Source organism: Limanda limanda, chromosome 5, assembly GCF_963576545.1.
Source record: "Limanda limanda chromosome 5, fLimLim1.1, whole genome shotgun sequence".
NCBI lineage: Eukaryota > Metazoa > Chordata > Actinopteri > Pleuronectiformes > Pleuronectidae > Limanda > Limanda limanda.
Genome location: NC_083640.1, coordinates 25,850,823 through 25,877,452, shown reverse-complemented (window position 1 = coordinate 25,877,452; position 26,630 = coordinate 25,850,823). Strand labels below are relative to the sequence as shown.

At 44.6% G+C, this 26,630-nt stretch overlaps 1 protein-coding gene across 2 annotated transcripts in view; it reads right to left on the bottom strand.

The window, feature by feature from the left end:
* Positions 1-26,630, bottom strand: part of cux2b (cut-like homeobox 2b) — an 86,847-nt gene that overhangs the window by 27,139 nt on the left and 33,078 nt on the right. For both annotated transcript variants that reach the window (XM_061071217.1, XM_061071218.1), the window contains exons 2-4: positions 24,779-24,889; positions 22,251-22,298; positions 1,639-1,717 (exon numbers count right to left, since the gene is read on the bottom strand). In XM_061071217.1, coding sequence (XP_060927200.1) covers positions 1,639-1,717; positions 22,251-22,298; positions 24,779-24,889 — 238 coding nt within the window. The remainder of the gene's footprint in view (positions 1-1,638; positions 1,718-22,250; positions 22,299-24,778; positions 24,890-26,630) is intronic.

Sequence of the window (26,630 nt, the reverse complement as noted above, 5' to 3'; positions counted from 1 at the left end):
CCTCTTTTTCACCCTGATGTATTTGTTTTATTTGTTTTCTTTAATTTTGTCATTTGTTAGAAGCGTCATCAACACGGCCACTTGCTCGCTGTACATTTACCTTCTGTATTTTGTTATGGTCTCACACTGACATTTTCCCGACATTATACGTAGGGACTGTCAGGAAAAGTTCCAGAAAAATTCTGGAGCAACTGACTCAAATTTGCCTTTTCATGCTCGGACTTAAGTGCATGTCTTAAAACAGCCACCTACAAGTACCTATAGTTAATGTTAGTACCTCTTTTGTTTAGTTATTAATAATGTAACTTTTTTCATTAGATTTTTCTAACAATAAAAGTTTTTTTTTACTTTATGAAAGTAACCAAGTATTAGACTTAATTTCTGAAGCATTGAAGAAGAACTGTTTCATAGCAATCAGCTTCACTTTGTATGATACAGTGAAACAGACTCCCTTTGTAAAGTTAGGGTCAAATGAAGGTAGCAGGCAGGCATTGCTACATCACCTGATGTAACCTGACACAGGAAGGTCGACTCCTGTTTACTCAATACATTGAACACACACTTAGACTGTATGAATTCATATTCACTGTATGAAACAGGTAGGAGGAAAATATCAAGCACATTGAGAAGAAAAGCTAAGGCAGTTTTTTCTCTCTTAAGAGTTGCTAATTGGTGACTTCGGCCTTTCTTTTTATTAGGTCTTTGTTCTTTAACATAACAACTTTTAGTTGACTCAATCTTCTACTTGAGATGGGTTCCTGACAAAATATTTCCCACAAGAGGCTCTGGGGCTTGAATTAAAAGTCTTGATATGAAAGGTATAGGTCAGAAAATCTAAGTGAAAACATCTTCAAAGACGGGCATTTTTTATCACGGAAATAACTCCATTCAAAGTGTGTGCGTCTCTATATCTGTGTGCATGTGTGGGGGTGCAATATCAAGCCGGGGACTTCAAGGAAAAATGGAGACCTTTAAAAGTCAGTTGCTGCCGTCGCTGTTTCTCTGATGCGGACTTTTATCTTGTATTCATTGAATCTGTAAACAGCATTCTCTCCTCCTGCCACAAGTGTTTCTCTGATCTCCACTGAGATTGGGCTGCGTTTTGCTGCCGTCTCCCGCAACAAAGAGCAATACAGTACATCTGCCCTGGCACTGAAATAACAACTGAATAAACACACAATATGTCTTCCCGCCGCTCGAACTTGCCGTCTTTGCCCCCTCCCTCTCCCTTCTTCCCCCGTTGGCCTCATCAGGCCTGCGTTCCACACGAAGCCAGACTTCAGTTGGGATTTTAATTGGCCCTCCACAATCAACAGCAGTGCTCCTCAAGGATATGTTCACTCCTCAGCCAGGCTACACTCAAGGACCAGTGCTGGGTTTTGAAGTGGCCTCACGCAGAGTTTTGGAAACCACTCTGAGAGCACGTACTTTGAAAAATAGATAAGAGCCACAGGGTATAGGGTTTTATGTATCTTATGCATGTGCTGTTGCACCATATCCATCTATGGTGAGGAGCTTACTTGTGTGTGTTGCTTCATATATACAAATATACAAATAATGTGTGTGATGGGGGGTCTTCATGCTGCTGCTATTGTTGTTTGTGGAGATGCACATGTCTGGTCTTAGTGGGAGACTCACCTGGGGCCTCGATAAGCTGTTTGTAGATTCCAAGGAACGCAGACTCTGCTTCTTTACTGCGCTTGTTCAGAGCAACCACCTGCAGAGGGAGGAGACACCGTTAAGGTAAACATTGACAAATATAACTCTGCCATTTTTCATAACTCACAATGCAGATCATATCTTTAACATCAGTTATTAAATTGACACTTTAAAACAGAGTAGAAAAGTCTTAAAATCTTAAATAGCAAACGCTGAATCAATAGTAACAAGAGCAAAGGTCAACCTCACAGCATCCGGCCAGTAATTGAAACAAACACTCCTGCATGCCTTGTGCTATATCTTCAGTTTGTGTAACAGAGACATACAGTATGCTTGCTCGTGCACAGACCACCCAATGCGATGGCTGTGTCTTTATATCGACACTGACCACTACGGAAACAGGACGTAAACTATGACGGTAACCTTCCCGTTTAAGCGCCAAGCTGCTGCATGTGGCGTCCTGACATTCTGCCCGTTACATGTAGGTACCGGCGTGCGAAGGGGAGGCTCGCCAGCGACAGTGGCCTCCATCACCAGCAGCACGCGGCACCTGCTATCCTCAGCTCAGTGGGTGATGCAAACCAATTAACGATTCATTAGGAGGGACAAAGAAAGCGAATTAGCCACCACCTGGCCCCATGGAGAGGGCACCTGCACTAGTGGGTATGTGGGTTATCCTGCGCCCGGCTCCTGCTAAGACCTTGGGCCTGTTTGTATAGTCAGAGGACATCCTCGGCCCCGCAACAGTAAATCAGATCAGGCTCAAATGCTCCCTTCCCAGTCCGAAAGCAGACGGAATTCAAATTATTGTCATCTATTGTCTATGTCATTTCTGTCATTGTTGATTACAGCCTCTGTCGGCCCGGCTCCATTTACTCCACCGCGGAGGGTCGAGTGCGTGGTGCGGCTGCTCCTCAACGGTAGGACTACACTTGAAAAACATTCATTTTGCAAAGGCAGAAAACACTTATGTGAATGGGTGGTGGTGGTTGTGGAGGTGGTGGTGTGTTGGGGCTGTTCAGTGGGGTTATAAATAAGGTGTGTGGAAAAACAGCGAGGGACAGAGAGCCTTTGATTTACTGGAAATGGCTGGCTGGCGTCTTCCCCGGGGGAAGCATAACGACACCATCATGTTTAAAGAAATATCATAAAGATCAAGCAAATCCCCCCCATCACTCCCACTCGGAGCAGCTCAGAGGAGTTCATGGAAAATGGAAAAAGGCTGGAGCCCAATCAATACAGATGCAATAGTCTGCAGCTCTCAGCCAGCTCCCTGCTACACTATGCTGTTGTTTCACTCATATATACCCCAATTTAAACCCCCCCACTCCAAGCCCGCCAACCTCCAACCACCCACACGCCCACTCGCCTCCCCCCCTCCTTCCAGCACGTGACGTTAATGTTGCCATGTTGGTCCACAAAGAGTGAAAATGTGTGAAGCACGCTGGCCCCATAAACAGCTCTATGTGTGGGTTATGAGAACATCAACAACTGGTGTTGGTTCAGCTCAGGTTTGTTTCGTACCCACTGTTTTTATGTGTGCTTCCTTTTCACTGTGATGTGGTGGCCCGGTGCTCGTTTCCAGCCAAACCCTCTGCTGCTCCACGGGACAACAACCCAACCTCCGATGGCATTTTGTGTCACCGAGACAAACTATTACCAACATGAGGTTTACACCTGAACTACATGGCCACCACAGCGGGGGTGGGGCTGAACCCACCCGCTACAGTCATCAGCTCTTCCCTGACAGCGTGCTCGGCTGGCCCGGCTCCCTCTGAAGCGCATACATCAAACGTGGGATACCAACTGCATATGTAAAAAAAGGCTGGGATCCTGTGAAGGCAACAGCTTGGGCTCCACATCCCAGAGACACCCGGGGTCTCCTGGCCCTCCATCATCCTTTAACGAGAGAACACGGAGATTACCTCCACAATCACACCATTAACCTGCCTACAGACGCTGGCTGGGACATCAATCACACGGCTGCCTGATGCCTTCTCATGTTAGCGGCCGCTATGCGTATAGATCCCCCCCCCCTCATAACCCACCCTTGCTATCGTCAAAGCACTGAGGTGTCGTGCATAATATGGGCTGATCAGGGAGTGATCTTCATCTCCATGCTAATCCACCTCCAGCCCAGCACATGTCTCACACTGAAAAGACAGGAGCGGATAGGACTGTTGTACAGAGAGGTACGGCTGGAGGAAGAACCACAACTGCTAAATCTCTGCTCGTCTTTTGGCTGCGAGATATGGCTCCGGCCCCGGCTCTGGCTGCCAGCGCATTCTTTGTTTTCACCCGTTTTGTGATAAAGGATATGGCTGCCGAGGGAATGGGCTTGGCCGCAGGTTGATTTTACAAGCAGAAGTAAAGCCCGGGGCAGAGTAGCACGAGAAAGACAAAGGAAACCTGTTAACGCTCCTCCATAACTCTTCATGCCGCAACAGAGTGGGCAGAGCACAGCCTCTGGGACAAGGCTGCTGGGAAATACTTACTGATAAGCCTTTGAGAATACAGTAGCCGCTAGTGAGTCTCTGTGTGTGCATCTGCCTGTGTGTGTGTGTCAGTGGGTGTGAAAACAAGCTACCATGTGTTGAGGTGAGAGAGATAAATTAAGGAGAAGAGAACAATCCAGAATGAGGAAGAGGAAGCGGAGTGAAGGGCTACTGAGTGACATACAGAGAGAAACAGAGAGACAACGGAAAAGAGAGGTTCCCATCCAGAGCGCAATTAGCAATTATGCAGTCATCAATTACAATTATCACAACTGGTGATTATGCAATTATCACTCTAAATCATCTTTTCCCTCCTCTGCCTTACTAGTTTGCCACCTCCTGTGTTTTGGTTGTTTGAGGATGGGTTGTGATGATGCAGGTGATTAGAGTGTGTGATGATGGGGGTGTTGGGGCGGGTGTCATGGCAGATCTTGCATTGTGTGTGTGTGGTGTTTGTGTGTGTTTGTTTGTGCAAAATAAATGTGTAATGCTTCCTGCATGTCTACATATGCATCTGTGCCTCGGTTTACAGTGTGTGAGTAAATTCTCTGTCTTTGTGTGTTTGTGTTTGTGCGTATGTGTGTCTGCACATGCAGTGTTCATGAATATACTGCCTCCATTTCAAGGTGAATGTGGCTGGTGCTGTGGGTGGTCTGGGGACAGCAAATGTATGGTTCCTCAGTCCCTGAGGCCTCTAAATTACCTGTCATCTTCCCCATGATGCAAAGGTCAGTGCACAATCATAGGGAGTCCATCCTACTGTGGTGCTCACTGAGCGCCAGTCCAGCCCACAGGCTGACAGGATGTCACAACAACCCAGGTCCCGCTCCTTGCTTATTAGAACAAAACAGTGGGAAGCCCACTACCACCACCACACCACTTGTCACAACACCTTCCAGAAAAATCGGCGGGATCCTGACAAGCTTTCAGTCCTCAGTGTTAATGGAAGTGTAGAGAAAATGAGACAAAATATCGTCAATGCTCTGCTACTTAATATGTAATGAAATCTAGAGCCATAGAGTGCTTTTTTTAAAATTTAGTTTGTATATGTAAAACATTTAAACAGGAAACATTAACGTATCCATCATCCATGCGGTACTGATGCTGACGTCAAACGTCCCTCCATTTTTAATGTTGCCATTTTGAGCCATGTGTAATGCCCATTTTTGCACAGTGCTCAGCTTGGTTTCTTGCAGAAGCAATGTGTATATATTTATACGAAATACGACAATATTCTCTCCAGTAGTAAAAATACAGGAATAAACAACCAAACCAGCAGAGAGTTTGTATCTTAGTATCTGTTTTAACACTTAAGAGCAGGAAAGTAAATGTCTTTAGAGATAATAACACAAATAATGATTGAAATTGGATTAATCATTACTCGGTTAAACATCAGAGAATAGTGAAAGTTAACTTCCTTAGTTTCCCAGAGCTCCACATGATGTCTTCAAATTGCTTGTTTTGTTTGATCAACAGTCTAAACTCGAGCAGGGATTATTTAGCATTTTTGGTTGACTAAAACAAATAATTCACAATTAAAAATGTATTTCAGTCAATCAACTTATTGTTTGAGCTCTACCACCAACCCAAGCAGATATGCATTTTAATACAGCCATCAATAACAGTTGTATTATGAGAATGCTAAGGTTAAGCTTAGAAAATAATTTCATAAACTATAGCTTGTCCCTTCACTTTCTGTACAAATCAACATTAATCCAAAACAAACATTTTGGTGGATTTTCCAGATCAGATTTTGAATCGGAGTATACAGAAATTTAAGAGACATATTTCTACAGAAAATTGTAACAAAACAGAGGACATTATGATTCTGTTGCTTCAAGGTTTCATACATATTTAAAAGACAACATCTACAATCCAACAGTTATAGCTGTATTTTCCAAAAAGCATTTCCAAAACCATGATTTCTCAGATGCAGGATCATATTTGAGCCATGCCACCCAGCACTGTCACTGCAGGCATTTGTTTTGTGTTGAGCGTAGGTTCAAAGGAGAGGCGGGAGGAGAGGGATGAGTTGCTGTGGAGTGAGTGATGAGTGTGTGGAGGAGAGGGGCAGAGGTAAACCCTATTGCAATACAGTCTGGATGGAGGAGAGACCCGCGTGCACCCACTTATGCACACCCACGTGCACACATGCAAACTTGAACTTGGGTGCAAGCAAACACACACGTCAAGTCGCAGTCACGCAGACGCACACTACACACACACTGTGTCTCAGGGCAGATTTAATCAGGGTGACACCCATCTCAGAGCGGTGGGAGCAGCGTGGCGGTGGCCGCGGCGGTTGCTGGACGCCCGGCGAGATGAGCAGTCAGAGAACTGACACACATCTCGTCGCCACGTCAATTCCAATCAGCGGCGCCTGTCAGTCACCGCGCCGTGCTCGCCACAGACCGACGCCGCTGCCACTCTGCCACTGCAGAGCTGCCAGCTCAGCCAAATGAATGGCCGAAGCTGACCACGCCAAAACCACCACTTATCCCTCGATGCAGCGACAAACCCAACTTGATTCATGGCCTCTATAGGAGCAGCTCACCTGCATTCGATAGGACCAATACTAGGACCATGTAGAGAAAGTATTAGGTCTTAAGATGGTTTTTAAGACCCAAGAAATCATAAAGATATGATTTTCATATGATTTTTTTAGCTATTGTCCCATAAGTAGTCGATAGATAAAGAAAGTCGTAAGAGTGTCCAGCCTCACAAACTGTGTGGTTTAATGAATGCTGAAATCAACATAATGATACGCCCACAAGGAAAATGCTAACACCATAATATTTAGCAGGTATAATGTTAGGAATATATGGTTTATTCAAAATCTTAGATTGTGATGTTAGCATGCTAACATTCACTGATTAGCATTAAACATTAGTTTACCTGTGACTGATGGGATTGTCATTATTTAGTTTTGCAGTTTTGTGATACAAATGTTTTTGAGACAAGTCAGAGGATCATCAAAGTCATACAGATTCGCCTCTGGGGAATATGAATGTCTTAAAACGTTTCATAACAATCCATCAAACAGCTGCTTATATCATTTAAGTCTGGACCAAAGCAGTGGACAGACCTGCTGCCTGACATCACTTTCCCCTGAGCCATGCCGCTCACTGTGACCGAAAGGGAACATCAAGAGATACAGTACCATGTAAGATGTTTCACTCGAAAATGAGACAAAAGGAGCAGGACTCCAGGTCATTGCCCCAGTGGAGGGTTCCGATAATGACCCAGGCTGAGAGGAGAGCAGATCTCCACAGATCAAGGCGGAGCTGACGTAATCCCGTCGGACACGGCACACGGAGCAGCGTAAGAGACAGAACATGGCACGACATTAAACCCAGATCAAAGGGCCTGCTGTCTCCACCGCACGGCAGGTGCCTTCTGGGTCCCCCCCCCCAGCATCAACAGGCTGCAGAACCGCTGTGCCACCCCCCCTCCCCACAAAGACTCAAAAGCACCAGCCTCGGCGCTAACAGCTCAAAGTCACTGCAAAGTCAAAGTCGAGAGCCGGGGAAAGACAAAAGAAGGGAAGAAAACAAATCTTTTCTGAATGTCTTTGTAGTTCAAAAGACAGGAGTTGTCATTTTCTTTGAGCTTACGCTTTCAAATGTTTGATGCAGCGAACGACCTAAACCTTGAGGAAAGTGCGTGTCTGCTGAAAAACGTATCTATCATGGCGTGATGGGAGGGAGCGGGGGGGCGTGCTGGGGCTGCGGTGAAGGCGCCGGTTGATGTGCTGAAAGGGAGGGCTGTGGAAAGTAGTAATGAGTGTACCTGGACTAGATTTCAGTGCTGGGAGAAGTGTTTCGGAGGAGAGAAGAGAGGAGAAGTGTAGGTAAGGGCTAATTATAAAAATAAAGTGCCCCCATTATCCCCGGCACTGTACTGCCCTAGTGAACAAAGCTACAACAGATGGGGTGTCATGAGCAACTGTGCCAATGTGAGCCAAGGCCCTGGAGTGGATGGACCCTGGCAGGCCGCTGCTGGAGCCGCTCTGGCAAGGGGGAACCACAGCTGCATATCTTGCCCTCAGACACACGTTGACAGTGTTTCTCTAGCCCTGCCTACACTAGTCAAGGTGAGACAGCATGACATGAGGGGAGCGAGCGAGGGAGAGAGCAGGAGAGAGAGAGGGTGAGAGCGCTCCACTATGATGGATAGCGCTCTCCGTCCCACCTCTCCTCTCTCTCCCTCTTAGAAGGCTGGTGACTTTCCAGTGAGGCAATTATCATTGCGGAATGCATAATAGCCTAATTAATTACAGGTGTCAGCGCTGCCTTTGTTTCAGCGTGGAGGAACATCGTGCCAAAGCCGCATCCGCTAAAAAGAACAGCGCTGATGAACGAGCCTTGAACCGCGGCTGGAGGAGCACAGCTGACGGAGGAGCCGGGCGCCGCGGAGACGATTCTGAAGTCTGCCAAACAACCGTGTGTCTGTTACTCACAGAAGACGGATTGGAAACACATGCTGCAAACATTAGGTCCATTATTTGCTTGATAAATCTGCTGTTGGCGATGGCGGTGCTGGGAGGAAGGTCTCGGGTCGGCCCTGCACAGAGCGGCTCGCTGGGTAATTTGGTTTCAAGAAGCAGAGGCCAGTGCAGCGTTGGTGGCAGCACCATCAACAATGAGAAACACTTCCCTTTACCCGGCGTTCGCTGACAAACATGGCATATCATTTGTCCTGTCAGATTTTCAGATTTCATTCATTGCGGTGAGAAAGCCGGAAAAGCAGACAATTGCTAGGGAGAGAGGAAAAAAAGACCTTAACAGGACCTGGGAAGGAGAGAAGTGAATGATGGGGTGACTAGGGAGGAGAGACAGCGCAAAGATTCCTGCTATTCTCCTCCTCGGCTAAACACAGGCACACATTGGTGGAGAACTTCACAGGACGTCACGTTTAGTGTGTGTGTGGGTCTACGTGTGTGCGGTACGACATGTGTGTCTTTCTATGGGGGGTCGTGGCAGTAGGCTGATAATCCCTCCACGCCCCCAGGCAGTGGGGGCTCATTGTAGAGTACATTGAGTCTAATAGGAGCCGGCGCTGCAGTTGTATGCAGCTCTCCCTGCTCCCACTGTGAGAAGAGTTTTACATAATTAATGACTGTTGATGTTTCCCAGGTAGTCGCCCGGCAAATTCACTCCAGACTCGGCTGCCACCGTCGCCGGGTTCCACGGAGAATGAGCGACACCAGAACAGACAGCTTACATTACAGGCATAAATAAGGCAATTTTGTACAGTGTCTTCAGACATTACTGTGAGGGGGGTTCAGGGCCAAGGATTCGACTTGCTTCAGAAAAACGCTCAGAGAGAGCTTTTCTGTGTCTCGGAGTCTTCAGAGAATTTGCGCTTGATGCGAGTAAAACTGCTTCCTTTAGTGTTTTTATAATTCTGTATGCTGTTAGAGGCGCGCGGAGAGAAGCGCTGTGCCTTTTCAAGATTATAGTTGACGGATCCAGACGGATGATCATCCACATCTGCATGAATCTGTCTTATCTGAATGTCAATCTAAATACAAGTGAGCCGGTGGTCAGGGTTTTTCTGTTGCAGACCCCCTGACACCACTGCATCCTCGTGGCCATACACATATTGCTAAGAGCCAGTCCACATTTATACCAGAGCATGTTAAATTAAACATTTAAACACGCCACCAAGGGAAGGCTATTTTTTACGGCTCTCGGCACACCACTCATTATTAATTTGTAATAACCTTTAAGGCTTTTTGATGTCATACATATTTTACCGAGAGATATCACTCCGAGTCAGACGGGAGAGGGCCTGTCGATGACAGATCACCAGAGTGCCACCGAAAATGTGGTTTCATCTGCTATAATTAGGACCAGGTGAGGGTTAAGAGTGATCTCTTGACTGCGTGTGCACTCGGCGACTAATGCATCAGTGTGATGACAAATACACACCCAGAGATTAAAAAGTGGAGTGGCCCAAAAGAGAGAAGAGACAGGACAGGACAGGAAGGATGATCCCAAAATGATTTTGCCCCCTTCAAAAAAAGTGACCTGGCCGTGGGTTTAAAACCTTTTTAGGTATTTATGAGTGCCCAGGATAAAGGAGTCCATTTCTGCTGCATAAATCAGCTGAGTGGCTGAACGTCGGAGGGAAAGCGACGCATTAACACCGCCCGCTCTCTGTCTCCTTCATATTCTTCTGTGAGAGGACTGGCCAAGGCCCATCTTGCTCCCGCTCCACCGGGAGCCCTCGGTGCCCGTTGGATGCCAGCCTAGAGCTCATGTACACCGGTGCCAACACGCCACTAAAAGCTGTAAAACACATGAGCTCTGTTTGGTTAATGTACGCTGATTGACCCGTGCTGCCAGGCATTTGATGTCATGATTGTAATGACCAGCTTCCCCTGCCTGATCGCTCATATACAATGTGACAGGCACGAGGTGGCATTTCAATTTGAGTGAATGAAGGCTAATCATGGGAGATGCCTGCAGCAACAGGAGCTGATGTTGTTTTCAAATGCAAATACCAGCAAATGATGGCATTCAAAATGTGTGTGATAAAACATTTTATTTGTTCAGAAATCAGAGAATCCATGCCTTCCCAATTCATGGAAGGAGAATGTATAATTTCTTCTAATCTAATTGTTACAAAATAAAAAAGTATGGGTTTGATTTCAAACCCTTAATTGAAAACTTTTTTTGAGGCAATTGTAATCTGATTTTCCTTCCAAGACTGTTTCATTTCAATGTGTTAGAGACTTGAACAGGTTTAACTATACATGATTTAAAAGAAATATTTTTTTGTTTTGCATCTCTTGACCCCTGGATTCATCTGATGACACTTGGTGGGGGGTCTCAGCCTTCAGGCTGCAAACCACTGCTCCACACTGTCATCAGTTGTTATCGTGTTATCTCTCAGTGTAACGTACACACAGTAGAAAGTCTGTGGATTAGCCTGAATGACAGGGACATTGTTTCTGTAAGCACAATGCAGCTTATGAATTTTTTTTACATTCTCTTTTTTCAATGCATTGGGGACCACCAACACATTTCCACTTACACCCACTGTACTGAGGTGGAGGAAAGAGCGTAAGAGCTCCGCTCTCATTTGGGTGAATGAACAGCTTCACAATAACCATTATTTTTCTTGCATCATTGGGATGTAGACACTAAATCAATCTGAAGCCGCCTCAGAAACAACTCTTCAGCAAGCTTTATATATAGGACCTGACTTTAGTGGTTATCTATTGGATGCTCTGCGTTACATAACCCTCCATATGCTCTGGGTGTAGGACAATTCCGTACGGGTTATAAATAAAGAAACCTGACGCACGGCTGCAGCCGCTGTGATTTGGGCAAGTTCTCACATGGGATGTCATCGTTCTGCAGTGCTAGCCCCACTGCTATTTCAGGCTCTGCCTCATTAGAACATCCGCCGTGAGTGAACAAAAAAAAACGAATGTACAAAAGACTTTTCATTAGGGAAGAGAGAGCATAAAGACACGTTCGCCCTCCCAGCCACGGTGCGTTCAGGGCTAACACTCAAATTGCTACATTACAGGTGTATGCATTGTGAAGGGGCAAACAGTTTACGTGTGATTGCCAGGTGTTGTACAGTGTGGAGATCTGTGTCACAAGGTCCCAACAGGAGGAGGTCTGCAGGTCTGGATGACAGGGGCACAAACATGCAACCTGCCACAATGACTGCAATTACCCTACATCCACTGCCTTCAGCAGGGGAGAGATAGAGCGAGCGTGTGTGTGTGTGTGTGTGTGTGTGTGTGTGTGTGTGTGTGTGTGTGTGTGTGTGTGTGTGTGTGTGTGTGTGTGTGTGTGTGTGTGTGTGTGTGTGTGTGTGTGTGTGTATGTGTGTGTGTGAAAGAGGGAATGTGAGGGACAAGACATGAGATTATGCATGTGAGTTTCTGCATTACAGAGGAGGGCGAGAGAAAAAAAAAAACCTTATTGCGTGACTGCCTGTACCTGCCTATGCTATTGTGTGTGTGTGTGTGTGTGTGTGTGTGTGTGTGTGTGTGTGTGTGTGTGTGTGTGTGTGTGTGTGTGTGTGTGTGTGTGTGTGTGTGTCTTTCAGAGCGTGGTTCGCGTGCCTGTGGAAGCCCTCTCACACCAAAGCGTCTGGCTAATTTAGTTAGGGAATAGCTGGCTGTCCTTCAGGTGAATGGACAGAGATTGGTCTCAATATGAGATGTAATAAAACGAGCCCATCACTGGATCTCACCGCACCCTCGGCTGTCCTTCACATGTCTCGCCAGAACACGACGCACCCCCACAAACATGCACACACACGTGCGCACACATCCCAAGGAGGCCTCCAAGGTTTGCCATTTTGAAAAAAAGCCTGTAACAAATATTGCCTTTCCTTCTTTTATTCCGATTGCATACATTTGATGCATATTTGTATTTATCACCACACTACAATATCTACAGAGAGTTGACTGTATAAGTAGAGTGTAAATTTTACATAGACCATAGAGTGATAAATTATTGACATCAGGATTTAACACGTTTTACGTCTCAGCAGTCCCTTACTTGACTGATACTGTTATCTACTTCTACTTCTGCATAATACATTAACATTATTCATTTTATCAATGTAACTTTGTGATATGAACATCATCTGGAAAAGGAAGTAGAAAAAGCCTACTCTTTTATTATTAATAATAATCATGTTAGAAGAAGGACTCCTTTATTTAAGTAAAATTACAAATAAAGTTGTTTCAAAGTAATCCACAAGTAAAATAAGTATTATCCGCTAAATGTACATAGAGTATTTCTTCAGCAGTGAATGCCACTGTGAGTGAGACATTATGAGACTGTCAGTGATATATAAGTTGTTAGTACTAATGCATGAATGTGTGCGCAGTATTTTATTGTTGTATTTGGTCAAGGTGAGGAGAGTTTTAACTATTATATTTATAGTTTGGTAAACTCCACTGGTTCCCAACCTTAAGTTCGTCCCAGTCCAAAAGGCCACAAGATAAATCTGGTGGGTTGGGAGATGATTAATGAGGCACAGGTGAAGAAAAACCTATGTCCTTCCTTATTTTAATATTATTATATTATTAATAAATGTACACTAATGTAGCAGCACTACAAAGCTCTGCAGGTGGTCGTTTCACCCAGGAAACCTCTGTATTTCCTGCTGACTGAGTAGCGGCGCCTCTCTGTGAGGACCACAGCGTGGCTGAGCTTCCTCATTCCACCTGTCCTCCTGTCTGGCAACAGCCAACTCCTGCTTAGTCCTGCCAGCGACTAGCATCCAGGGCCAGCAGCGCCCCCCCCCCCCCCCCTTCTTCCCCTTTTGGCTGTCCCCTCAGCCCCACTCCAGGAGTAGAGCTGGAGCTTCCCCACTAAATCCGCTGAGACCCAATTACAGGGACTGCAGAAGAAATCATGACAAGATGCAAAGTTACTTTGCTTTAATTGAGGATGTGTTTAACACTCTCCTCAGGCCACCGCGGCCACTTCATGTCTCGGATGAAACGGAGAGCCCTGCAGTGGGACTTTAAAACATATATCTGTTTGTGACAAAGGCAAAGAACATCCTGATCTGTGGTGCTAAGACATATAAGGGCAGCCGTGTGATTTAGAAAGTTGAATTTCCAGTGTGGAGTTCGGACAAAACAAGCCGCAGATATCTTAAAAGCGTAAAAAATAATTTAATTTGTGAAGAGAAAGCAACCCTTAAATGTAAGGAGCACCTCAGAAGAGTTGCCCCTCCCCTGGTTACTTCACTTGAAGCTGCTTGTTTTAACAGAGCCACATGTTAATTAGTATTGTAGTTAATCCTATATTAAAGAGACCCAAACTGTCAGGTCATATTATAAACAATCAGTCCTAATGTTCGTGCATGTGACATTTGGAGCTGCTATCTCTTCTAGCAAAATGTTCCCTAGGTACTAATTGGCCTACTTTACGCTGTCTTTCTTTGAATTGCCAGTTTCTTTATCATTTCGGATATTAGCCTTGACAAGCATCATCTCATATAGCATAGGCCCACAGAAAGTAGAAAAGAGCTTCATCTTTTCTTTTCTTTTTTTTTGCAGAGGGACAGCAAAAATGGAAATAAATGATTTACACTAGCATGTAATAATGTGAGATCTACCTTCATGGGATATTAAATACAATTTGAAAGAAGAATAAAAGTTCAAACACTTTGCCAGCAGCAAAGTAAGTGTAACTTTTCTCTGCTTGCATTATTTAAGATAGGCTCCATCATTTTATCAATCTATCGATCTCTCTCCAGAAAGATGAAAATGGAAAAATAATGAGGCCGATGAATACTGTGTAAAGAACATCAATGTGCGAAATTTAATTATCTGTGCTGGGAAGAGGAGGAAAATGTGTCGGCTGTTTTCTAAAACAAAAAGAAAGTGAAAAAAGGAGCAGTTAATATTTTTTCCCTCTCTGCATATTTTAATTACCAGATCAATCATAACTACGTGCTGCAGCACTGCAGAGAAAAGAAAATTGCAAGTCTAAATGAAAAACAATAGATTTGCTTTAAAGTCTTTGCTCTTTTGAAGTCTAAATTAAAATTTCAGGTACCTTTACACGAGCCTTCTTCAGAAAGTTATGATATTTAATTAGCGTGTTTAGATTTTGCTGAAATTAAACTTCACAGCCGAGCATCATTTGAAATAAAGACTGGTATTCCCAGGCTTCAGCGGGGGGGGGGGGACACCGAAGACGAACAGATGGAATTAAATCACTTCAGCACATGAGGTCTGCGTATCCGCTGACAAAAGCTCATGTTCTCTTGACTTGTGCTGCCACTGGCGTGATCCGAGGCTGGCTCTCGCTGTTCACTGGAGTGGAGAAACAACTTTGCTTTCTGAGTGTGTCTGTGCAGCTCCGATTCTGCGCCTGAAATCAGAGAATTGCGCCGTAGAATTGGCGGAGCAGCTCTCCCGTTCCGCCTGTTCCTGCTCACACGAGCTTTTCCTGGTTGTGCTATAGCGCTGATGTTTATTTCTCCTGGCATGTCCTCGCCGGCGTCGAGCCACCGATTTCACACATTTTTATTGGCTAATTTGACTGTGCTCTTGCCAGCAGCTGAGAGCAAGCCAGGAGTCTGGGAATCTCAGAGACAGTGGTGCTGCTGCTGCTGCAGCTGCTAGTGTTGCTGTTCTCTGACTTGAGGGGCCTGCAGGGAGCAGACCAGGGTAGGGAGGCCCTCACCTGTCTCATAACAAGTAGTTGACCATGTTAGACTGAGGCAAGCTAGGTCTTGGAAACTGCCTATTAGATTAGTTACTGTGTGCTGCTGGTGAGTGTCTGTTTGGTGTGGGGTCAGGAGGGGAGTGTGATTGCCTGTCTCTTAAGGTGACAGGGGTTTAGAGGAGCGGAGGTACACCCAGTCTGATGCCCAATAGGAGCAGCGCAGCCGGCGCTGTGCGTGCGTCCATCCTCAAACATGGCTAACATTTGCACAGCAGCGGCAGTCAGGCGTGACGTCTCCAGGCTCTGAGGTTTGTGCTGTCAGGACGGCAGAAATTAAACCTGGCACTGCAAAGCAGAATGTGCTGAAACTCATCAATTCCACATGGCTAGAGAGCCAAGCGCCTATTTATAACATCCCCCCTCTCTCTTCTTTACCTGGTGTTCATCCCCGGCTCTAAACACGCATCCGTAATGATGAATACACCCAACTGGGACGCTCCGACAGGGCATCAGTCAGGACAGGAAAACAAACATGCCAACACACACACACACACACACACACCATCAGATCACAGCACAGCAGAGGAGGAATAAGAGTGACACTGGGAAGGCTGATGGAAAGGTTCAGGCGTCTCAGCATAAAAACACCCAGCAGAATCACAACAGTCAGTCACCAACCAGAAAAACAAAAAAAGGGCAGTCAGATATATTAAACTCCTTCGACGGGCTCAGTGTGCAGCTGAAAGATGGTGCTCGGCTAGTGAAACACCACCACTCCACTACTGCGTTTGTTTATGCAGTCATTTACTGAATTGATGATATTTCACTTTAAAAGTAACTGTCTGAACTGCTGAGAAATGGATTTACAGAGTTCCACATTTGTCTTTGGGTGCAAATGTGTTCACATTTATGATGTATACAGGACTGCATGCAAAAATGATCTATATTGTCTGTTCAAATATGCAAGTCTGTAGTTATTGTTTTGTTTGGCTTTTCACAGCCCTTTCTTTTTACTTTTCCATTTGAAGCTTTAAAGCAAGAATGTAACTTTTCTAAAAAAAGAAACATGAAATGTATTCTTACTCAGTTCAACACACTGAAGGGTTCTCCACATATTCCCACTAGTCAGAAATGATTCCTAAAATACCACAGATATGAACACCACCATCTTGCGCATATGGAGTCTGTTCAGTAGCAATCTGGTGATGGAGCCGTGGTAGCGAGGTCCCGGTAATACAGGCTCGACCAATCAGGTGTCAGTCTCAGCTTTCAATTATGACATTTCATCTCCTTTTTAAAACATCAAATAACTAATTATAACCAAACTTACCAGAAAAAAATGTACATTTAAAAATGACATGAACTATAAAATGATGAGAAATAATCTATGAGAAAATTGTATTTGACGTGTAACTTTTTAGTTTGATCCATGTCCCATCAACAAACATGGATGAGGTAAGTTAAGGACCTATACAGGCCTCTCTTTTTAGAGCCGTCATGTTGTCTATCTTTATATAAAGTCTATGGCCATGAGCAGTAACTTGTGTTTGCGTACATAAGCTACCAAACTTTGACATTACTATTGTATTTTGACTTTCCTCAGATAAAGGGATGCAGACGGAGGGGTGAGAAAAGTGTTTGAGTCCACAAAACACTTATGGCGTCGTAATAAATCAATAGAGAAAACATAACCTGCCTCCATACTGCTCACGTGGTGTCATCCAAGTGTCCACAAGCTCCTACGTTCATACACGACTCTAGATGAGGTCATTTACACCATGTTTTTACTAACTATCCCTTTAAGATGTCTTCAGACTGAACACAAAACCAATTCTGTCTGGCTTTAGAATAAATATTTCAATGCTGTTGTGCAGTCTGATTATTTGACATCAATAGATAATAGATATCTATTCCCCGTCTTACTTTTATAGGTTTCTGTACTGTCGGAGTCATACAGCTTCAGGATAAGTACAAATTCTTTGCTCAAGTTAAAACATTTTCAACACCTGTGGATTCTTCTTTGTCTTAAATTCCACTGCCGACATGAAATTTGCATCTGACTGCACCAAACTCCTACTGACTTTGTGTTCAGTCTGCACTGTGTTTTAGCATTTATCATTATTGTGTAATTGTCATAGTTCAAAAGTATTTAGAACAAACACGGGTCAATAAACACTTATAACGACACTTAAGTAACTATATATAAAGAGGGTGATTGTAAATTGTCTGCAGAGTGCTGCTCTGATGTAAAATGAATAAAGGTAAATCTCCAAAAGGCAAAATAAAAGACCAAAAAAAAGCCCTTGGCTGCGCCATTACTTCATTTATCAATATATGAGCTTTGGCACAAGTATTAGAGGTAAGATGGACAGTCATATAATATTTGATCCAATATCCACATATAAGCTTGTTTGTCTTGGACTGGTCATAATCAATAAAAGTAAACTTAAAAGTAATAAAATCTGAAAGAGTAAGTGAACAGAAGAGCATTGAGAGTGGGTCAAAGCACCTTCTCTGTGCTCATGTGGAGCTGGCGTTTCCTCTCAGGAGAAGCAGACGACGTAAAAGACACAAGGAAGGTATTATCTAATGTCCAATCACACCCTACCCACCCACATACCTCCCCCCTCGGCTCTGCCTGCCTCTCTCCCTCTCCCTCTGTCCTTACCTTCCTGCCTCCCACCTTCTTTCCCCTCTCCTTAGTATGAAGAGGACACAAGTGATAAACCAGGAGCAGAGAGCCCGTGGTTTACATGGCCCTGGAGCCCATTATGTTCCCCACAATAGGCTGGAGGCCTGGACGTGCTGTGAATAGGTAATGGCCTGGAGATCCAGGGCCTGGTCTGCTGCTGCTCAATGAGCCCGAGACAGCCGAGCAGGAGACGGGCATTAGAGATACCTCACCGGCCCGGTGTGGAGGAGCAGTCTAGTCGTAGCCAAAGGGGGGGATATTATCAGGGTGTCATAAATACCCCTTACATTAGGTGGGGCATGAATAATAAGCGATGGCTATGGATCTGGTTTATTGACACAATAATATGGGCCAATAATGTACTACGAATACATAGAATTTAACACCAGCTTGCTTTTAAAGTGTCGAGGATCAGTTTCATGTCAGACTGTATCAGGCCGCTCCTCACTTCCTCCAACCTCACCTTCCCAAGTTAGCCATCCACTCAGGTAATCTGTACCTAATCACCGCAAGGTTTAGCCCATGATGAAGATATGTCTTCATTGAGCTGGAAAACCTGTAGTGTCGCCGAGCATTTTTCCTAACGGCGCAGTCCCTCATGTATGAAAGCGCCATAGAGCCCCTCAGACAATTAGGCAGGGAAAAGCTTTATGACCGTTAGACTCACTCAGCGAGCGGCACTCTCACCGCCAGCACCGCCAGGAGCGCTGGCTCGTGCAGAAAGGTAATTACGGAGCCTCTCATAATGACACGGAGGAAGCTTGCGTCATAACACCCACAGCCTTTTATCATAGCGCTGTAATTAATTATCATCCTTTACTCTTTGATTCATTCCACTATTCATAACATATTCATACATTCAAGAGAAATTATCATTTCCTCCAGGAATTAATCAAAAGGAGGAAGAGCTGGTCGACTCTCGATGGATGATCAAAGACGGTGTTTGTCTACCTCCCTGCATTGCGGGTGAGCTCAGGGCGAGGCGATGTGGGCAAGGTCTCCGACAAGAGCGGAACATTCGGCTCCCTTCCTCCACGGCTCGGGTCAAACCAACTGCATGATTGAAAAACACAGCTCCCAGACAAATGATCGTGGTCCAAACAACTTTTGTGGCACATCATCTGTTATCTGTTGCACATTATCCCTCGCTTCTTCTGCCATTCACAAACGCACCGTGTGACAGATTGTGAAAATACATAGTGGCTACATGAGCAGCTCTGTCCACGGAGAGATGAACAAATCACCACCTCACTGAGGCTGCTTATCTTTTTACCTTTCCTGAACTTCAGATGCATACGTGAGGCGGAGCAGCCATTTTGAGATCTCTGCTGAGTTTTTGTGGGGTTGAAAAGCTGCTGCATAGTAAAAAATACCTCCTGTGCTCTCACAGCAAACAAGCAACAACAACAACATACATAAAAACATTGTCTTCCCCCACATCATCACTTCCAACCTCAGGGGAAGAAATGGCACAGTTAGACTCATAAACAGGTGTCCACCGGCCCCCAGTTCGCAGCGCTTTAATAGCTGTTTGATGTTTTTGATGTCTAGTCAGCTCAATCGTACCTTGCTGCTTGATAATGAGGGCCAATAATGATTCCTGAGCTTGAGGGGTTAATGGTATGTAACCGGCAGAGCTGCTAATTACACGTTACAAACTATTTATCAGAATCTCCATCTGCGCATTGTGCACGCTAAATTACTCCACGGATTATCATTGTAAAGCAAGTTTCAGTAATTAGGGACCCATACTGCTGTTTTCTTTTTCTGTGAGCACCAGACGACATCAAGAGGAGAGGAGAAAAACAGAAAGACTGGTTAATTTAGGCCTGATATTCAGAGAGATGCAGGCCGGATGCGGAGAGGAATCATCCTCTCCTGAAGAAGAAAAGAGAAGTTACCAACGTACAAGGAATCTGTCACTGTACTTTTTTTTCGCCTCACAAAGGTTTATCCTGAGGGGAGTTTACACTCTAAAGTGAGAGGGAGGTGTAAATTGCATTGGAGAAGCCCACATAGTCTTGGTGAGACTTGGTGAAGAATGCTTTGGGTGTGTTCAGATGGCAGCGAGAGCATGTGTGAAAGCGGTGTGAACAGCGTGGTCCAATGGACCCATCTCTCCAGCGATCAGTTATTTGAGAAATAACTGTCATATCCCCCAGCCCCAAAGGTGTGCCTGAGACCACGGAGGCACGTACGATCTCTTCTTCTTCACGGTAAATTTTTATTAAAATTACCTTCATTATAAGACAGTGTTCATTATAAAACCAAAAACGCCGGTCTCCCAGGGCCCTGTGGATTAATAAGGACAGCGGTGTATTTTAAGCCGTAAACTCAGCTCCTCACTGTCCTTAATCTCCTTCCTACTTCACAAGGCCAAATTAACACCTCTCCTCAGCTCTGACGGGACCTCATTAGCAAACTTCCAGGGAAAGAAAGAGGAGAGCAGAACGAAAAAGAGGAGAAGAAGGAGGGAAGCGACCAATGACAGCCACCAGCTCTGGGATTAACCTTTTCTCCTCCTCCAGCTCCACAGAAAAACTAGGTCGGCAACGTGTTTCTAATCAGTCGCCTGGTTAGCGATAATTAGAAGGCGAGATTGGACGGGAGAAGAGAGAGAAAGTGGGTGGGGAACATTGAAATGAAAAAGAAAAGAAAGAGAACCTGTCATGTCGCAAACACTTCAAAGGAGCCGGCTTCTCCTTTAGAAGTGGCATGATGAGGGTCCAAATGCCACGAGGCGCTCCTGTGGGCCTCCAAACTTGGAGAGGGGGTGGTGGAGGCAGGAACCCAGTTATTTCTCACATGTATGCATCTTCACACACACACACACACACACACACACACACACACACACACACACACCAGGACGTTTCTATCACTCACCACCTGTACAGTGCAGCTGCGGGGGAGCTTTAGTCTATCCCAAACCACACAGACAAACAAGCCCATCCAACTCCACCTTCTCCACACACTCTCCCCCTGCAGCAGCAGGTCGAGGTCCCACAGCTTACACTGAGGTCGTGCAGACTACCGCTGGGTAAAGTTCACAAGCCTCCGCAAGCTGTTTGACATTACCAATAAGGTCAGAGTGTATCAGAAAACACCAGAGGATTATATTATTATGGTGTGTTGAGTTGTTCGCTGCACCTCGCCATCAAAAAATGACTGGGGCCTTTTTTTTCCTCTGCTAGCTGGCTTACTTCTCAATGTGCAGAACATAAGCCTGTGGAAGTTACACAAGAGAGACGGAGAAGTACCCAGAGAGGCCTGCAGCTAACGAGACAAAAAAATCATCGCTCATTATCAGCCATCTATTTTATCTACTAGGAAACATCTCTAGACTCCCAGTTGTCAGACATCAATGGTGCTTAAATTAATCCTATGGGGGCCTGTTTGCACAATAAATATATGGAAGGGTGCCTCTGATATTTGTGCGACTTTACAGTCAGAGTAATTGAATTAGCACACAAATCAACCACAGAGTATTGCAGAGGGTAGCGTTGAATGTGATAGCTCCTGCCAGGGAGCACAGTTGCTTGGGCATAGTCAATTATAAAGCATTAAAAAGAAGCTGCCAATAATCACTTCCAAGAGAACTGAACAATCCATGCTGAGTGTTCTCATGTTTACCGATGATAGGGCTTTCAGGTTAGCGCTGAGCGGGAGTTTAGAGGGGAGAGTGAGACTGGAAACATATTTGCGGTATCATTTCCATAAGCCTCTGCTTTGCGGACCATAACGCAGCTCACAAATGTGATTTATGACCTTGGTTTAATGGCTGGAGCAGAGTCTTGGTAGGTATCAGATGACTTTTTCAATATGGCGACGTCAGAGGGGGCACGGTGAATGCACCATCACAACAGGAAATGAGGGCTTGTCTCAGCCAAGAAAATATGAGAAGCCCGATATCTGATCATCTAATGGCAGATAGATGCTACTTCACTTTGACAGAAAAGGCATCAGTCAATAAGCACCAGATGAGCAGCAACACGAAAAACTATGCCAGGGATTCCATGCAGCAGCCATCAGATCATTCACTCCAGGAGTACAGTGACCTGTACTGGTCAATGCACACAGAATATCCTGCAGGAACGTCTCTATCCCAGTAAATTATAATTTGCAAATCACTACAACAAATGCTTCCATGGCGTAGCAATTCCCAGATTTTGTATGTTTTATTCTGCGGGCTCTGTAAATGTTTAACAATCCTGTAAAATGCAAAGAAGTGTGACTCACCTGAGCCTGGAAACTCTTGAGCACAGGTGCCACCATCTCCCGCACTTCCTATGTAGAGACAAAAAAAGCAAACTCTGCCTCAGCATTTTTCATTTTGCAGATGTTCCACCTGTTTAAAGAATCACATCGGCCCCCAGTGAGGCACAACCAGCACCACTAGAAAGACGACTGAGGATTTTTTAATGTTAATATATTCTCTCCATAGCTCCTTGTGCGTGTGTGTGTGTGTGTGTGAGAGTGGGGTATGTTGTTATGGGGTGTGGGTATTAGTAGTTAAACCTAAAGGGTTTGAGTGGGCATGTTTGAAAAGCGGGGCTTTCCAGTAGCTTGCGTTGGAGCGCAGAGCTTCAGACTCGTGCGAGCTCCCACAGCCTCAGGTAAGGGGATTGTGCTGCCAGTGGTGACAGCCTGATCCTGTCTTAAACGCCTGTATTATACTGACAAGATTACAGCACTACACTGCATATAAGCAGGCTGAGATAGGCAGGCAGCATGGCCACAGCAAATAGCCTCAGGGCTCATTTATAAAATATAAAAAATATTCTCTTTGACTTCAGCTTAGATGTCAATGGACGATCATTTCAAAGAAGATGATAGAAAGAGACAAAATCATATCGCTCTCATTCTTAGAGTTTGCTTTTCATGTATTCAGTTCAATACCTTAATTGCCATTTTGCCTTACAAAAGTAAGGTGGAACAAGGTCCCGGCACATTCTACACATGAGGCTTTAGAATGCATGGACGGCAAACATGAAGTTAAATTCTCTTAAAAGGGTTGTGTACATTAAATCAACTGACACATTAAAAACAGCAAAGTCATTTTTCAGTTGCAACACTGGTTATTTTTCTTGTATTATTTTCATCTAACATTTATGTTTGATAAAACTATTGAGTGTTTTTGCAGCTCCTGTATCTCGCTGACCAAGTAGAGGTGTGCATAGATTAGGTAGGGAGAAGTTAGGTTCACAAATCAAGTCTGTTTTAAAACTTTCACTGGAATCAATCAGTCAGAAAGGCTTTTAAAATAAATATATTATAAAATAATAAAATATATTTTTACAGCAAGCATACAGATAAACTATTAAAGTGAAACACATTTTTTGTACAAATGATCTTTTTGAACCTTTTGACTTGAAGTAAGCAAATCAATCCTTTCAAAATAGGGAAAGGTAAAGAAAATTCTTTGGGTCATTCTGTGTGAAATTATCACACTGTTTGGCTGCAGCGTCACCGATATTTATGAAATGTAACTTGCAGATTTAGTCACATGAGAAACCTGTGGAACCAAATATGCATGTGTCACAGATGGCAATGAAAAGAGATATGGTCAGAGTCAACGAGCCCTGCCCAAAAAGTTCAATTTCATCACTCCATATCTTCCTTTATGGCGATCATTGTCATATGAAAAATCTATGAAGCCAAAATCAGCTGTGACAAAATCGGCACGCCAAAAATGGTGGTTATTATTATGTCTTTAAATCTTTTGTCTGCGCAAAACCATAATCTGAGTATTTCTACTCTGCACAGAGCAGAATCTGCAGGCCGAAAGCCAAACTCACGAGCGTGCATTTCTGCTCCGCATGCACAACTGTGGTCCCGCTAGCACCAGCGCCAACTCATCACTGCTCGACAGACGCTCACCCGCTCACTCGCCAATTGAGGCTATGATGCTCCTCTCCTTCGATTGGTCACTTTGAACCCTCCAGAACCTAAAACACTATTCCCCTTTGTTTTTCTGTAGAAACTGTACACTTTGCTAACATGATGTTTCATTTGAGGACCAATCAGTGGTTTCTTCTGGTGAAAGATCGTAAAATCAAGATTTTTAAGTGCACACATTCTTTGACTAAATGGACATCACTGCCAAATTCCACTAAGATCTGTGATGGTGTGGCCCCTTTGGCTTACATTTCCACAGTGTATTTGCCTTCAATGAAAGCATTTCTAATTGAAGCACAAAAAAGGAGTGTTTGTTACAGACATGTTGGAGAGCTGGTGGACACCTGGTCACTTTTTCATCAAAGAATTTTTTGGGGCGAAAGTCAGTATATCAGCTGCTAAATCAGACACCATGTTGACGTCATCCTAAACTGGTGCTTTAGAGTTAGGAGGAAGCTGGTCCTCACCATTTGGAAATTAACCTCCTGGACTCTCACCTCAGCCGGGCAGAGGCTAACGTTACTGCAAGGCCTCTGCATTTAAATATTAACTGAGCTACTCGGGAGGGAGGGAGGGAGGGAGGGAGTGGGGGAGGCTGACTCTGGCTCCTCTCAAGTGTTGTGCTCAGTTAATATATACTAATGCACATTTTACAGAAAGAAAGAAATAATTCCCTGTACAAAAGGTGTATGCGGGGGCTTGAGCAACGCTAGTGAGGCAGTACCTGCCGAGGTGAAGAAGAGGAAAACGACACATGGAGCTGTAAGCCAGTGTATGCGTGTGTGTGTGTGTGTGTGTGTGTGTGTGTGTGTGTGTGTGTGTGTGTGTGTGTGTGTGTGTGAGGAGGAGGGGGGGGTGTTTCGACTCACCTCAGGGACATTTCTCTTGAACTCCCTGCTCAGCTCTACCAGGTGCTTGTGGGAATGTTCGCTCTCCTCTTGTCGACCCGCCAGCTCAGATGCTACAGAGTTTAGCTCCCTCTGTGAACGCACAAAAGGAGAGAGAGAAGCGGCGTGAGAGGAAGCGGGTGGAGGGAGACGGCACTTTAGGGAGCCCGCCTGCCAACGCTCATCCAGTAAAGCTTAGAGTGTACATAAATAAAAATACACTGCTGAATATTAACAATGTAATCCTTCATGATCTCACAGCAGTAATACTTACAGCTAGCCCTGGCCCATAAATAATTAAGCCAAAATAAATCCAATGCCTACAGTAGCAGAAGGCCTTTTAGATAATCAGTATTTGAAATAATCAATACGCTTGCAACGGCTATAGAGCGCCAGCGAGGGAGTGGGGCGGGAGGGAGGGAGTAGAGAGAGAGAGAGAGAGAGTGAGTGAGTGAGAGGAAGAGAGAGGTGGGGGTGGGGGTATTGGGTCACGTGTAGAGACCCAATAACCTGACAAACACCCTTACAAACAAATAAGAGCTTCCTCCTGAAATGAAGGGCTGTTTTTTAAGCCCGGCCAAACACCTCGCCTGCTTTTGTAATTACCACAGGTCAGATCTATTTTCAGCTTCTTTTCAATCTCTCTTCCATCGCCTGCACAGATCATTATATTGATCCCACACAGATTTTCAATACAGGACAGGAGCCTCCATAGCTTTAACCAAATTACTCTTTTGCTACAAGAACAGCTCACAATCGCTATGCATTTATGTATCAGCACATCGGCTGTTTACATGTGTGTGTTATGCGAAATGAAAGCTCCACCCCGGCAACATGTCTGATCCACTATTCAGAGCTGTCTGTGCGGCAGGCCCTTCATCAGAACCTTGCATTCATGCTGGACTCAGCTGCACCACATGCCATTGCAAATCCAATATTATCGATCCGTCATCCAATTCCCGGCTCTTTCAGCAAACAGGAAAGGAAAGTAAAAAAAGGAAAAGAGATTCAAACTCTCTTCACCCTGTACTGAGCAACGCTGTAACAGACAACCGCACATTCACCTCCTCTTCATTTTGACTGAATCTCTCAGTAATTGATGAGGATCTCTTCTTGTAACTGCTGGGTTACATTATAAAAGTGGAGAAGGGGATTCAATTACCACTGCGAATTTATATATGACGCCGGGAAATTAAATTGACTGTGTTTTAATTAATCTGCAGTCTTACTTAAAGGCAATTTAATAAATCATCACACAAAGAAGGAAATGGAAAGGGTGAAACTTCGACAGAGGTGGCCTCGTGAGATGTTGGCAGCCTGTCGGTCCGAAGAACGATGCTAATTGAAGGGCTGCTGGTTCAAGTCCCTGGACTGACGAGTCAGAAAGTGGCTTAAGTACGACTGAGTGTACAGTTTGACGTGAGAAGCACACAGTATCTGTAAGCTGACACGCTGCACTAAAACATTACAACTTTCAAATGTGTTTGCGATTTGATGCTACAGGTTCATAAACAGTGTGCTGCCTGTAAGACATGTGGCTGTTTCATTGTGAGAGACGCTTTGTTGGCCAAGTCATTTATTTCAACCAGCAAAGAAAGATTCCAAAAAGCATAAAGACACATTGCCTAAAAATTCTCGAAACAACAGTCATATCTAACTGGATGGAAATGAAAATGCATTACTTAAATTAGCTTTTTTACTTTCACATACTCATATGGGAATTCCACGAACATATTAACATGAAAATCAAAAGGTATTTCAATTTTAAGTCATACTCCACTGTACTGTGGACAATATATAAAGTGGACATTCAAATTTAAAAATCTAAACAATG